At 48.0% G+C, this 15374-nt stretch overlaps 5 protein-coding genes across 5 annotated transcripts; 2 read left to right on the forward strand and 3 right to left on the reverse strand.

Annotated features, from left to right (window-relative positions):
- Positions 1-835: 835 nt before the first annotated feature.
- On the forward strand, positions 836-2261 carry N7520_004425 (uncharacterized protein; the record flags this gene model as incomplete). The annotated part of the gene is made up of 2 exons (XM_057138359.1): positions 836-944; positions 994-2261. The coding sequence occupies 2 exons, from the start codon at positions 836-838 to the stop codon at positions 2259-2261; spliced, it is 1377 nt and encodes a 458-aa protein (XP_056996566.1).
- Positions 2262-2483: 222 nt separating this feature from the next.
- Positions 2484-4414, reverse strand: mfs56 (uncharacterized protein; the record flags this gene model as incomplete). Its single annotated transcript, XM_057138360.1, has 3 exons — positions 2484-3094; positions 3144-4061; positions 4129-4414. The coding sequence occupies 3 exons, from the start codon at positions 4412-4414 to the stop codon at positions 2484-2486; spliced, it is 1815 nt and encodes a 604-aa protein (XP_056996567.1).
- A 902-nt stretch (positions 4415-5316) lies between these two features.
- N7520_004427 (uncharacterized protein) lies at positions 5317-5884 on the reverse strand (the record flags this gene model as incomplete). The annotated part of the gene is made up of 2 exons (XM_057138361.1): positions 5317-5505; positions 5558-5884. 2 exons carry the CDS (start codon positions 5882-5884, stop codon positions 5317-5319), a joined length of 516 nt encoding a protein of 171 aa, XP_056996568.1.
- Positions 5885-7114: 1230 nt separating this feature from the next.
- N7520_004428 (bZIP transcription factor) lies at positions 7115-8951 on the reverse strand (the record flags this gene model as incomplete). Its single annotated transcript, XM_057138362.1, has 2 exons — positions 7115-7908; positions 7958-8951. The coding sequence occupies 2 exons, from the start codon at positions 8949-8951 to the stop codon at positions 7115-7117; spliced, it is 1788 nt and encodes a 595-aa protein (XP_056996569.1).
- A 3786-nt stretch (positions 8952-12737) lies between these two features.
- N7520_004429 (ABC-F family ATP-binding cassette domain-containing protein) lies at positions 12738-15255 on the forward strand (the record flags this gene model as incomplete). The annotated part of the gene is made up of 7 exons (XM_057138363.1): positions 12738-12815; positions 12863-13055; positions 13126-13314; positions 13362-13554; positions 13605-13704; positions 13755-14846; positions 14896-15255. 7 exons carry the CDS (start codon positions 12738-12740, stop codon positions 15253-15255), a joined length of 2205 nt encoding a protein of 734 aa, XP_056996570.1.
- Positions 15256-15374: the final 119 nt, after the last annotated feature.

Genomic DNA, 15374 nt, shown 5'->3' on the forward strand with positions numbered 1-15374 from the left:
ATAAAATCACTAGTGAGTCCGATTGTACATATTGTTGACCGACTTTCCATCTTTTCTTTTTCTATATCTGACTCTCTTCGTATATGAAAATGTTAGTATCTTTCTAATATTACTTCATTTAAATCTGGAGTCTACGGTACAGAATGTGATGTTTTTTATGTCGAAAATTGCTGGGTATCGCCTATTAAGCATGAATTTGAGTCAAGTGCCGGGTTGAATCAGTTTTCAACGGCCTGTATAATCTAAATTATTTATGTTTATCCATCTATCAATGTTTGACTACTGTAGAATATCAAAGTATGCCATATGTGAGATAAAAGACTACTCCCGATCGGGTTAGTCAGGGTGTACCTCTAACAATTCTCAACATTTCGTGGCTGCATAAGCCAATCATGAACCGTGCACTATTCTGCATCTTGCATCTTCTAGTCTTGCTCTCAAGCCCGTCAATTGTCGATTGTGTAATGTTTCTATATTTTGAGACCAGTTCATGTCTTCATGTGCCTGAACGCCTGCAGACCAGCGGGCATCATGGGCCGCTCTTGGGCGATTTAGTGGAAAACATCTTCTTGGCTTTCCTGATGGGGCAAAAAGTCAGCCTATCGCCTCAAGTTGCCTTCTTCCACCAGTCCTTGACATGGCTTTCGAATGCAAGCTGAGACCTGTGTCACCTGCTAGGGTGGAATCCCCCAGTATTACTCGAATCTGCACGATGATGATCAAGCCACGACCCAAGCGATGCGGGGTCTCTTTTCTTTTTTAAAGCGACCATTTCCCACAGGCTGGGTGAATTTGCTTCTATTTTCAGTCCGTCGTGAAACTCCCATCGCCTGCAATGACATCACAAATTCCTCAACTGCGTGGTATTCCCCTGCTAGGGAATATCCTGGATGTTAATCCCAATGACACCTGGAACTCTCTAATCAAGCTCTCCAAAGAATACGGTATGTAAAGGTCAGTATACGAAAGCACACAAATTAACGAATTTAATAGGTCCAATCTGCAAGATCAACGTTCTGGGTAAACAACTTGTCTTTATCAGTAACGTCGCATTGCTAGAAGAGATATGCGACGAGAAGCGATTCCGAAAATGCGTAACAGGACCAATTGTGGAAATGCGACAACTCGCAAACAACTGTCTCTTCACTGCCTATAACACAGAAGCTATCTGGCCTGTATCTCACCGCATCATGGCCCCGTACGTTACCGGGGCTGCGACGGATAAAATCTTCAGCGACATGGCGAAGGTGATGTCAGACTTGACCAAGAAATGGACCTCGGGGATCAAGAAGCAGGTGCTCTTCACCAGTGACCTTGATCGCCTGCTGATGACATCGGTTATGCAATGCTTCTTCAACCAGCGCATCGACATCCTCGAAGGACCCGAGCATCCCCTCATCCACGTTTGGGAATCCATCACATTGGAAGCGATGAAACGACCCAACCGACCAAAGATGCTGAATTGGCTATTGTATGATCGCGGCTTCAAGGATAACATCAAGTACATGCGCGATTACGCAACGGAAATTGTCAAGAGCAGGAAAGAGAACCCCGAAGAGGTTCGGGATGACCTTCTCAACGGGCTACTTCACGACACCGATCCACAGACTGGCGAAAAGCTCAACGATGCCCAAGTCATTGATGAAGTGGTGACCATGTTCATCGGAGCCGCGACATCGCCCAACCTCGTCTCCTTCGCATTGTACTACCTGATCAAGAACCCAGACGTGATTGCAAAGGCTCGGGCAGAGATCGACTCCATTGTCGGACCCGACGAGCAGGTCCAGCTGGAAGATCTCAAAAAGCTAGAATACTGTGAAGCCATCATCCGGGAGTCTCTTCGCCTTTCCGCCACAGCACCGGGATTCAATATCGAACCCATCCCCACTGATGACAAAAGTCCTATTCTGCTTGCTGGAGGTAAATACCAGATTACACACGATCAAATCATGATCACGGTTTTAAACACTGTGAATCGGGATCCCGAAGTCTTCGATGACCCGGAGGCATTTATTCCGGAGCGAGTCCTTGGTGAAGCATGGGACAAGCTTCCAATGGGAGCCAGGAGGAACTTCGGTAACGGCAAGCGTTCATGTTATGGAACGATGTGGGCATGGCGCTGGTCTATCTTCACTCTTGTTAGCATTCTTAAAGACGTGGACTTTGAGTTTGAGGATCCGAAGTATGAACTTACTTTCAATGGGGCTTTCAGTGTGAAGCCATTGAAGTTCAATGGTCTTGTGAGTCCTCGCAAGAAGTAGCGAGATCATAAGCTGACACTGATACCATTTAATGTATTTGTTCACTTTTTGCATGTTTTCATTCTGTTCTGTTCTGTTCTTGGATGGCAAATAAATCTCAGATATCCAGTTGTATTAGGCATTCAGGCTAGTTGAAACGAAATAAGCTATTTGATATCTAATTAAAACATTTTCAACACTACATGTGAAGCATCAAAAGGGAGGAAGAAGTGCAACCCCAGATCAACCCCGAGTAATATCCCCCTGACCCGAACCAGCATGGGGATTCATCTCCACATCATTACCGACACTCACAGGTCTCACATCCTCAACCCGATCCCGTTTTTCCCTAGAAAGCTTCTTGCGAGTAACAAAGCTCCACAAATAAGCCCCATTCACAACCTCATGTCCACCATCCTTTTGAATCCAAACATTCCCAAGGAAAGTAGTCAAGATGACAGAAATCCACATAAACGGCATCATGGCAACAAACGCCCACATAATACCTTTCTTAGGATCAGACTCGTTCGTACCACTTTTATTCGTGAAAACCGTCGACATGATGGTTAATCCCACGAGACCGCCAAATGGAAGCGCAAAAGAGACTAAACATGAGATCTGGGCTGTCATAGCTGGGAAATAAGCCAGACCGTGCAAAGAGGCGGGATTCATGCGACTTCCAACGCCAAAGCCTACGAGTGCCATCATGCCGTAGATGAGGTTCTTTTCAGCAGCTTTGACGGCCCATGCTAGGACTGTGATTCCGACAGCGGAGGCGATGCTGCCGAGCATAAGAGCGGGGAGGGTTTGACGGGGCCAGATATTGGATGAGAACATGGCCATGTAGGCACCGGCTATATAATATTAGATTCGATCATGGTTAGACAGTCAGCATTGACTTACCACCCAAGCCTGGTAAAAAGTATAGTAGGGATGTCCCGGCTTTACTTGCGCTGTTTCCTTCCACAAGGGCAAAGTACAGGTCCATGAAGTACATTACAGCGAACATGGACACTCCCATCGTAAAGTTGATGAGGAATAATAAGCCGATGTCACGTTGTGAGATCAGCTCCCATGGCATCATGGCCCTTTGACGGGGTAGAGCACGTGCCATGAAAGCTCCAGGGACCATCAGTCGCTCATAGACCACCCAGGCGATTGATAAGACAGCACCGATACTAATAGGAGCCAGAACAGCAGCAGAGTTCCAAGCATAATTACCACCAGCCCATGTGAGAGCAAGAATAAGGAGACCAAATCCCCAAAGGAAAAGCATCTGACCACCACAATCAATCGTCATGATCCGCGCCATGAAACGGCGAGGAGCGGTAGAGAGATCCCGACCTTCGAGTTGTGGAAGAGGCTGTGGACCCTGAAGATCTTTGCGAAGAATGAAAACAAGCAGGATCATAGCCGCCACGCCGATAGGTAGGTTAATAGCGAAACACCACCTCCACGACGCGGTGGTCAAGTATCCACCAATAACGGGACCGATACTGAATCCAATACCCGCTACAAGGGCAAAGATGGTCCAGTTAACAGCAAACTCCGAGAGCGAGACACCATCCGCCAGGATTGTTCGGACGGAAATGTTCACGCCGGCGGCACCGATACCCTGTAAGGCACGACCGAGAAGGAGAACACCGTATGTCGAGGTTGGGGAGCCGGTACAAATAGCCGATCCAATTATCATGATAAAGATAGCGGCTTGGAGTGTGTTGTGTCTCCCAAACAGGTCTGCAAGCTGGGCCCAGAAGAACAGGGATGCGGCGGAGGTCAGGTTGAAAGCCGAGATGATCCAATTCAACTGGCTGACTTGGTCTATTGATTGATCTTTGTTATTACTATTCGCAACTCTGGTGACTTCTGACTTCTAAAAAAAACTTACCGAAATCCTCGGCGATGTATGGCAGAGCAGAGGCAATGATAGTCGTATCCAGTGACTGAAGACAGAATGGACCGAAAAGACCGAGAATAACTTTCCAGCGGTAAATCCGTCTCTTCTTTCTCTCGGCTCTTTCCTCGGGTGAGGTTTGTCGTTTTTCGAGGGTTGCTTCCATTGCTACCACTGAGACTTCATTCACAGCAGGGGTTTGAGCAAGGCCTAATTCCCGTTGTGCCTCCAGCTTCTTCCTTTCATTCCGCTTCTTGATCTTCTTATAGATCAGAATCATGATTTCGATTCAAGTGAGAGAAAATCTCGAATCGAGTGATGAGCATCGTATCCAGACAGGGCGACACACATTCTTATAGACATACAGACATTAAAGGGTCGCGAAAACACTTCCCCATTGGATTAAGATTCCATGGTTGAGACTCGGTAGAAGTGGAGTCAGCCGTCGCGAAATCTGACCCAAATAGGTTTAGCTCAAAAGTCTAAGCCTTGAATTTCAACCTTCTCGCACAGTTGACCATCTTCGGTTCTAGAAATTAAAACTTCTCTACTGCTTAAACACAGAAACCACGGTTTCAATACAGAAATAGGCAGAAACAGGAAAAAATCCATGGTCTCACTAGTAGATCCTATGCACCAAAATCAAAACTCAAACTAATATTGGAATTAAATCTCCGATGTGTCCTTCCGATTGAACTCACTGACCCAAGCAATTTCCCGACTAACTTCGTTCCGCATAGCCACATTTTCAAGTGCGGGTTTACACCCGTGAAGTGGTGCAATTATAGCTAGTAAACCTGAGCCTCCCATTCGGGGTTGAGTGAGGTATTCGACGGATTGGCAGATGTTTGTTACCATGGTGTATATTGTACTTGCAGCTTCCTGCGACCGACATGAGAATATCGGGGCGTTGGGGCCCATTTCATGGTATTTTGATATGATTTGGCGGTGGATGAGCATTACGGCTGACCAGTATGTGACTAGGAATTGAGCGACAAGGAGATCAGAGAAGTGAAAGGAGACAGGGAATAGCTTGGCTTGCCCGTCGGGGGTATCGCATCCTTTCAGAGTAGATTTTTCAGGCCAGTATAATGGACCAGAGATGGTCTGTTCAAACTCCTTGTATAGCTCACTTAAAGCCGTATGGATCTCACGGCACTCGAAACGAATATTTTCGAGAGTCTAAAGGTCACTACCCGTTCTATTGTACTCCTGGAGTGACTTGTCGAATTTGGAATTGACACCCACTATATCAGCAAGAATATCCCACAATCTGTCCGCCGGAGACTTGGTTATTGTGCCCCAGGGTTTCTCCATCCAGTCGGGCTCGGACAGAAATGATGGATGGCGATAAATCAAACTTTTAAGAATCTTAAGCCCAAAATTAGCCAATCAACGAATACCAGCAAGAACTGTAGCACACCATTTGTATTCGCAGAGCCAAAAGGAACGCGTGACCCAGTGATGAAACACCGCATGCCTCTATACCTCGCATCTTAAGAAGGATTATAGCGCCCTTTGGATGAGTACCAACGGCATTTCCGGGTCCTGGAGGCCCCTCGCTAAGTTCATAGAATGATAGAGCCATGCAAGCCGCCAGTGTCTCGTCAGATAACCGGCTTGATGGATTCTTCAGTGCCTGCTGGAGCTGAGCAAAACCATCAATATACAAAGAACGGCTTCCTTGAACTAGTTCCCAGTCACCATACATATGACCGACTCTGGCAGCGAAAAACGCCGTTGCCGACATTGATAAAGCCGCGGATTGAATTGTCCGTTCCTGGAGGAGGAGAGCCAATTGCTGATCGAGTTGCGGGGGCGAAAGTCCCATAAATCCGCGGGCATATGTCTGTTCATGAATAAATAGTGAAACTGCTCTCGCAGCACCGCATGGTTGGGGACCTTCATGCCGCTAAGAGTAGCAGGTAGAAGGTGATGGGGACCAACAGCCCATGTCACTGGGGGAGTCTTCTCGATCTGCCGGGGCTCAGCCTTACGTCACCTTCCTTGGTAGGTGACAGAAGATTCTTGGGACGTGGTGGGATTGGCTAAAACGACATTCTCCGAAAACACGTAGCCACGTCTCCGTTGATAGCCTGTGCAGAGGCGGTTGGAAGAGCGGCATTGCTTACACGGCACGGGGCCTTGATTACACTAGTACCGATTTTAGCGCGGAGACTCGCGCGATGAAGTGGGCATTCAATATACCTTGATCTTTCTTTGGAGGCATGTATTGCATGCCTTCGATCTACCTGGAACGCTGACCATGCTTGGTGATCAGCCCTGGAGGTTATGTCAAAATAGAACCATGAATCGGCTCGTGGGAGCAAAGATACAAGCGCCCGGTATGGATATTGGAACAGGCGCTGGCCAACCAAGGGCAAGTCGGGACGAAGGACATGACGAATTCATACGGGTGATCGGCGGGGTTGGCGAGTAGAACTAACCAAGCTTATGCTAGGATCGAGGCGGGCCTAAACTAACCTCATAGGGTCAGTTTCAGCGTATTCAGTGGTGAGGGTATCATGCATGGTGATTGCGAATTGGCGCTAATCAACAATGAGACGTTCGTGCATTGCGCAGCCCCCACGAACCTTTGATGTTTAATCCGCAGTGGCTCCGCCCCCAAAAGAATACGTCTGCCTAAAAGTGGGCAGCTTACACGATAAGCGATATCAGTAAAAAAAAATCAATTTTGAGCTTAAATCGCTGGTCCTTACGCCGAGGAACCGCTACCAAATTTCCACCCAGAAAGCCCAACCCCGGAGATACACAATATGATGACAAGATATAGGCGCCGTAAAAACTCCCAGGACTGACCAGATCACACGAACAGGAGACGGCTAACTTAAATGTGTGGGTGGTCACGCCGTATAAAAAAGTAATGAGATATGCCAGTAAATGGTAAAAAAAAAAGAAAAAAGAAAAAACAGATATACATAGAAAAAAGTGGGTCAAAAGATGGACGCTAATGGGGGAATCACTGGAGGTGGGACGTGACAAGAGACACTCGGTCAAAAGCAGCTTGCATGCTAGAGCAGAGGGTATTGAAGCGGGCATGGGCGACGGCGGAGGCCTGAGCAGCGTCCACAACAAGCTCGTAGTGGGAAGTCGACTTCTCGGACTGGAGACCATTGAAAATATGATCATCAGAAGTAGCAGACGGAGCAGGAGAGTCAACAAAGAGAGCATAAGCAGGGTCAGACTCATCAATCTCCACGTCAGGATTGGCAAAACCGATGTCAGACTTCCGAGTAACCTCACCCTCGGGGTGGTCGAAGACAGGTGCCTCGTCCTTGGCAGACTCGGATGAACCCAGCGATGAAGACTTGCCAGACAGAATCTCAGCGTCAAAGGAAGGGCCCTCGGGAACCTCAAGCACAGCGAAAACGGAGGTGTTGCCGTAGTTCATGTCAATTCCAGAGTTCCAACCGCTGTTCAGCATAGAAGAATCCATAGCCTGGTTAGGGTTCGGGACCATGACCATGTTGGGTTGGGTGTGTTGCTGCATCTGGAACTCCTGGCGGGGAGCACTGGCCTCCTTGGGCGCGGGTGCTTGCTGGGGCTGCGGGGGTGGCTGGTGAGCCTGGACCTGGGGTGGGACGCTGTCGGGCATTTCGTTCAGGAAGTTGGCGAAGTGAGGCGATCCCAGAAGCATGCGAGCCAGGTCGTTCAAGCGGGCATTCTCCTCGTAAAGTGCACGGTTTTGAAGGCGAGCCTCGTGAGCCTCATTGGTACGAGCGGCAACTTCACTCTCAAGTTGACCGATGTATTCTGCAGAAATGTTAGTAAGAAAATTAGATGGGCACTCGCATATACATACCCTTGCGGCGGGAACGGAAGGCGCGAGCAGACACCTTGTTGCGTAGTTGACGGCGCTCCTTGCTGCTCAGTTTCTTGCCCTCCTCACTAGCCAACAGACGCTCATCCTCATCCATGTCGGCCTCGTCCTTGCGGGCCTTGGCCATCTGGGGAAGATTAGAGGGGGTGGGAGACACCTCGCCCGCAGCGACGGCGTTCGCGCGCATCTGCTGTAAGAGACGAGAAATGCGCTCCTCAACGATGGGGTCGGGGTTGTGAGGACCACGGGTGGGCATGGGCATGGGCATGGGAGTAGGAGCCTCCTCGACGCGGCGCTGCTGCATCTGATGACGGACCATCTCATTGTGCTTCTGTTGTTGGGCTGCCTTGGCCATCGCAGCCTGCTGCTGATGCATACCAGGGTACATGCGACCCACCTGCGTAGATGGACCAGGCTGAGCCAGCTCATGGCCTCCGAGAGCGTTGGGGTCGACGTATTGGCTCTTGTTGCCAGGGTTCGCCGAGAAATAGTAAGGAGTGGAGTTGATGCCGTCAGACTCCATGTCCATCTCGGATGGATTCCGGGTCGGGGCGGCGCTAAAATCGAAAGGAGCCTCCTCTCGCTTCATAGGGGCGTATATTTCACCATTCACCGGGTAGCCTTGGTTTCCGTTGAAACCCATAGGATGAGGTACTTGTTGGCTGTAGGTCATGGACAAGGCACCGGGAGGCAGACCAGTCTGCTGGCGGTGTTCTTCGTAATGATGGCTGGGGGCTTGGAAGGCGATTGGCGATTGTCCACTGGAAGCGAAGCTGGCACTTCTGGCATCACTAGTGAAATCCGTACTTGCGACCGAGGGTTGGCTGGCCAAGGCGACCTTGGGTCGGGCGGCGTCGGCGGAGGAATAGGCGAGCTGGTCGAAGTTGATAAAGGAGTCAAGTTCTTGGTCGTAAGTAGCTGGCATAGTCGGCATGGGAGAGGCGGAGTGGAGCGGGTGTTCAGCGAGGGTCGCCATGGTGTTATATTCGAGGGCCCTCTTTATTATATTTTCCCCCCCTTCGGATAAGGTCGTAGAAATGGGGATTAGATTGCGTGGGTGTGGGAGATAAAGCGGAGTATTTAAATGGATTTAACGAAAGAAAAGTGAAAGTCTAGAAGGCTAGAATGGGGGGCGTTCGATCATAAGAGATAAAGGTACGGAATAGAATGGGTCGATGGAGTAGGGGAGGGGGAGGATTGGATCAGTGACCAGGGGAAAGGCAAGAGATCCAGAATAGCAGCAAAAAAGGCTTGCGCGTCCTTATTGATGACTCAGCGGAGCCTCCGAATTGTCAAGTTTGATTGGTTGGGCGGTGAACTTAGCGCTGAAACGGTTGTTATTTACTCCGCTACGGCCAATGTGCCACGGCTCATGGGTAAAATTCGGATTTATTAGGCTTTGTATTTGATTCTGAGTTTAATTTTCCAGATTTGTTTTAATTCTGAATAATTATCTTGAATGTCCGCCTCTGTGTCTATATTCCCTCTCCATATCCTCTTAGGTAGTACTGCGGTGGTCAAAGGCAATTGACCCGAAATCCCCTGAACTTAGTGGGGAGAACAAATCCTTATGATTGGCTCTTCACATCAAAATAGATTATTTGTACCAAGGCATGGCCCTCCATTAATTGGTTCGAATATCTTGGAAAATGCCGAAATCCCATGACGCTGGTGGCTGTGCTCCCGATGTTTATCACCCTATCCTCGACATTCTTCGCATTAACATAGATCGTAATTTTGGATTAGATTTTCCGAGGGAAGAATAAAGAGACAAAGGATCGCCCAAATAAAACTAGCTTACCTGGAAATGGTCTAGACAGTCCCGGCGCAGAGTAAGCGGAGGCTTGATTCCGCCTTAAAACACCATGGAGCGTCATTAGCATGATTGCGCGAATAGCGCCTAGAGACCCCTTTTACACCCTAGTTCTTCATGCAATGTACTCAATACTTCAGGAATTTCGCCATCTCGGATATTATTGCACGTTTCTTTCATTCAGAAACACTGCGCGTCCCATGGCCCGAACATGTTTCACATTGTACGAGCTAATGCAAAACTGGGTGGCTAAATCTATGGAGACCTCGGAAGACAGACTCCGTCCCGTAGGAACCAACAATAAGGTTTTTATCCTCCTTCTAGAAATGAAGGCGGAGACAACGGAGTATCCATTACCTCGCTAGATTCTACTCTATGATTGGTCCGGGAGGCTTCCGTGGATACAAGGAGATATAAGCCCCATACGGATAGCTCGGCCGAGCTAACTTTTCATGAGCACATTGCATACTGTAACTTCCAAAACTTCCCAAACTCTCACATGGAACATCTTCCCAGGTAAGCTGATCTTCAAACTCAATTGTGTTCTTTCCTCTGGTTGAGAATCAAACATTTACATAACAGTATCACAGTCTAGCGGATGAACTCATAGCCGCGCGGCCTTCAGCGGATCACGGACCGAAGAAACTTTGTTCAGTCGGCATCACCCCTTTTTTGAGAAACGATCACCTAGGGCTGAGGCGTTATGCAAACATGGAAACGTATGAGAGGCTGAGCTTGATTGTCTGCGCCTCACGGACTCGATCCGTAATGCAGTACTCTATACGGAGTAGTCTCACCAAAAATAACATTTGAAACCGATTTAGTTCCCCGTGGTGCGGTAAGGCGTCGATAATGCAGGCGATCATTAATTACTCAAAACCATTGCTTATTTCCACTAATTAACTTGTGGTTATTTTTTGAATATTCTTTTTCCCTCGGCTTGAACCAAAGAGTCCAATGGTTCACAAGGCGGGTTCCCCTGACCCAGTGCCGAATTTCGGCAGACGGACCTTGGCAATAGCTTGGCCCAATCCAACTTTATCTTTCAAATTCTATCCTGGTTCCTAATGAAACGGCTCACATTAAGTGCTTTCGCTTATGTAACTATACCCTGGGAACAGCTAATAGACCCGGCTACCCTCCGAAGTCTAGGTTTTTCTGGCATACCCATTGGCTACGTATATATCCGACCTAATTGAAACCGACGTGGGTCCTAAAAGTGGTCCTGCCCCGAGCCCAGAATTTTACATGCTCTATCTTGGCTGTCTGACGACGACTCTGCACGCCCCGCTGGCCCTGATCAGGTCGCTTAGTTAGACGCCTCAGGGCCCAGAGACCCCTAACCGAGTCCACTTTGAAATGGAAGGTCTCGATGCCCTGGTTGTTTGGTTCTGACGAAATCTTCAATTTGGCTGTGTGTCTAGATCAAAGGAAACGGTCGAGCCTCAGCTTGGTTGCCTTCTCGTATATCGATCGAACCGAATCTATCTACCTGCCGTCTTTGGACCAGATCGCCTGACTGAAAAAAAAAAAATCCAGCACAGTTGAACTCAATCCCTGATATCCCGTGTGGACTCACTAGTCTCAATCAACTAGCAGGGATCTTCCGGCTAGGAATTTTCCCTGCCCAGAGTTTATTTTCAACTGCTAGGTGCCGAGCTCCACAGACTGATACCACACGATTATACAACCCACGTGGACCGTGAGACCACATGCAAGTCGAGGAGATACGTAATATATCCATAGTATAAGAAGATCACCTCAGTGCACGTCCATGATCCATCCAGCTACCGTTTGTCAATATTGACGGGTCAACGGCTGTGATGATCACTAGTCGATAGAGATTTTCATGATCATCACTACTAGTGGATATACTAGGGGCGTGCTCGATAATCCCGAAGCTTCCGGTCCAATAAAGTATGTAACCTACATTGGTAGGGATAAACATCATATGCCTTGGTCACGGTTGATTCGAGAAGGCCAAGGCTTTCTTTGTTCCCCCCGGGAGGCCACGACCTTGGGACATCCATGGATTCCAAGGTGCACTACCGAAACCTGGGCATGCCCTGCAGGTGCCCATGAAGTCAAGTTTAATTCCAGGGCTCAGATATATTTTCGAGATTGAACCTCAATTGTACATATATACATACGATAAGCATGCGCATGTATAATGCCTACATCAATTAGTATACCTTGTATGTATGTCTGTACATACCCTGGCTATATACATATGAATGTCTTGATTGCGTTCTTCCTTCGAATGTTGTGAAATATAGGTACTGTATGTATATTTTTATCATGTTTACTATGACTTATCTATGTAGAGAGACTTTCTGTTAATTTCAAGCTCACGAACGTCGGTTCCAGATATGACAAAGTATATAAGTTTGCGTGAAATGTGTATTCCATGATTATTCTGTACAATCAAGTTATTCTGAAATTTTCCCCAATTTTACGAACCCAAGCACAGATGATCGAGGTGTCGCTTACTCATGAACTCGCCAAATACACACGTGATTATTGCCACCTTTTGCAGGTGTCGAATTCATCCACTCAGCCGTGCATTCTTACTTAGAATCAACAACGTTAGCTATGGTATCCTTGAAAGCTGCATTGCTCGAGACTCACGGTTGCATCAATTGATTGCTCGTGACTCATGAATCTACAAATTCGTTGACTGAGTCTGTGTCGATACTGCCCGCCATATAACGGTCTTCGGCACCGGGCTAAACCGCTTTAGGAGCCCGACCCCAGGGTCTACCAAGGGGTCTTAACTTGGTTCTTGGCATAACTCTTAAGACGAGGGACATTGGAATTTGCTAGAGTGATATATTGAAATTAATAACCGAGGATATTCGCTCGTGATCTGGATTCGTGTGAATAATTCTATCATACCGCTTGCATTCATCCAGTATCTTGATCTGTCAACAAAAGCCATACATATCGGCCATGACATCTGCTCCCACAATTCTTGCAACTTGCAAGCAAACTCGGTTTCATCTTCTAGATGATAACCCCTCACCCGAGGTAAACGAATCCAACATGGTTTTGAGATCGCGACTTACACCAAAAAGATAGATGTGGAAGGCCTGGGCATCGTGGTCACTTCATCCACTTCTACCACAACTGAAGGCCCCTCCAAACTGAGAGCGAAGGGGAAATCTAAGGCTTTGGCAGCTGGTCAAGAGCTTATCTCTGATGGTCATCTTCGGCTCAAGGGAGGTGTTCATTATGGGTTGCTAGGACGGAATGGAACTGGAAAGTCAAGTAAGCAAATTGATTCCCTGGGCCGAGCGTTGAGGCACCGATATATGTTTTACTGACACAGTTTCGAAAGCACTCTTACGAGCGATGGCTGAGAAGCTCATTCCTGGGATTCCCCACGCGACTCGCATTGCAATTTTACAGCAGACAGATGACCAGGATGAATGTGGGAGCACATACGGCTTGAGATTGGATAAATCTGTTCTGGAGTCAGTTCTCGGAAGTGACGAAGCCAGAAATGAGGCTGTTCGGCTGGCAGACCGTAAGAACCCTCGGATGGCTTTGATGGCAGTTATTGACTTTATTCAGTTCTATCCAAGAGCTTCGAGACTGAAGAGCCATCGAAGCCGGTGCAGGCCATTCGCAACATTCGACATCAACAAGCAGAGAGGGGATTATTCCTTGCTCATAAAAATGCCCACTTGAAAAGTGGTGCAAGGGGTCTACAGGCGAGAAAAGACCTAAAGGCTGCTGAATCCAAACTTGAATCAACACAAGAGCTGTAAGGAAATTGCCTCAATATAGAATTGCACTTGTCTGAGAATCAAACAGACTGATCCAGGAATTTGATGTTATTGATGCCGAGACGGTCCAAATAGATACACAGGCTGCAGTTGAAATGCTCCAGAATTTGCAATCCCAACTTGAAGACGCAAGTGCCTTACACTTTGATCGCGATATTACCAACTAACATCTCCACAGATGAAATTGGCTGATATCGAAAAGGAGGCACGCCAAATATTGCAGGGACTGGGATTCAAAGAAGAAGCCATGGAAAAGAAAGTCTCAACATTGTCAGGGGGGTGGCGAATGCGCTGCATGCTTGCATCCGTTCTGATCCAAAAACCCGATGTCATGATTCTTGACGAACCGACCAACTTCCTCGATCTTCTAGGAGTAGTCTGGCTCGAGAAATACCTCCAACGACTACGCGACAGTTCTCATACCACAATCCTTCTCGTCTCGCACGACCGAGACTTTATCAACGCCGTCTGCGAAGAGATTGTAATTCTGCGGGATCAAAAATTGAACTATTTCCGCGGAAACCTCGCCGCCTACGAGCAAGACTTCGAAGCACAGAAGCTATATCTGGGACGTATGAAGGAGGCGCAAGAACGACAGGCTGCCCACATGGAGGCCAGTATCCGCGAGAATATTAAGATAGGCAAGAAGACCAATGACGAGAACAAGCTTCGACAGGCAAAATCGCGACAAAAGAGAGTCGAGGATCGAATGGGACTCCAAGTTAGTGCGACTGGAGGCCGATTTAAATTGAATCGTGATCTGCCAGGATACCATGCCCACTGTCGGGCAGAAATCGAAGTACCGACGGATGAGCGAGGCGCAACAATGAGTCTGCCCGATGCGACTGAGCTAAGGTTCCCAGGACCACTGGTCTCTCTGGAGGGTATCAAATTCAGATACAAGAATGATCACATCATTCTAGACGATATCAATTTAGTGGTTCACATTGGTGATCGTGTTGGGATAATGGGTCTCAACGGGTCAGGGAAAACGACTCTTCTTCGCGTCTTAACTGGACAGCTCGTTCCATCGAAAGGCAAAGTATCGACTCATTCACGGTTGAAAGTGGGTTATTATGGCCAGCATTCGGTAGAGGAACTACAGGAACGTGGTCGAGGGGAGCCCAGTCTCACTGCACTCGGGTTATTGATGACGGAAACGGGCGATGCTCTAAATGAGGGAGCCGTTAGAGGACTTCTTTCATCAATGGGTCTACAAGGCCGCATTGCGTCCGATGTACCCGTGGCTAAACTGTCCGGTGGGCAGTTGGTAAGTCAACTCTTCCCTCTAGAACAGCAACATACTCATCGATCCATAGGTTCGTCTCGCTCTAGCCCGGATTGTTTGGAGTGCACCTCAGCTTCTCATTCTCGATGAGATCACCACTCATCTAGATTATCATACTGTCACGGCGCTTGCCACGGCGCTGTCCTCCTTTAACGGGGCCATCCTTCTCGTATCTCACGATCGATTCTTAGTCCGGTCAGTTGTCGAAGGGAAGCGGGATACGGAGCATAAATTAGATGATGATTTTGAGGGAATCGAAGAGGAAGAAACCAAAGAAATCACTCGACGTCGATCTGTCTATGTGATCAAGACGGGCAAGTTGAACGAGCAATCGAACGGAGTGGAACAGTTCGAGCGAAGTCTGGTGAAGCGCGTACAAAAGATGCTTTGAATATATAAGGATCAGATTGATATATTAAATTATTCTTTTTCTTCACCTTGACAGGGTGCTTGCGACTCTCCGTAGGCGACCTTCTGTCGTGATAAATTTTCGCTTAGTGTGTCCGATTC

The sequence above is a fragment of the Penicillium odoratum genome (assembly GCF_028828045.1).
Source record: "Penicillium odoratum strain IBT 22623 chromosome Unknown utg000004l_segment0_segment0, whole genome shotgun sequence".
In the NCBI taxonomy this organism is placed as follows: Eukaryota; Fungi; Ascomycota; class Eurotiomycetes; order Eurotiales; family Aspergillaceae; genus Penicillium; species Penicillium odoratum.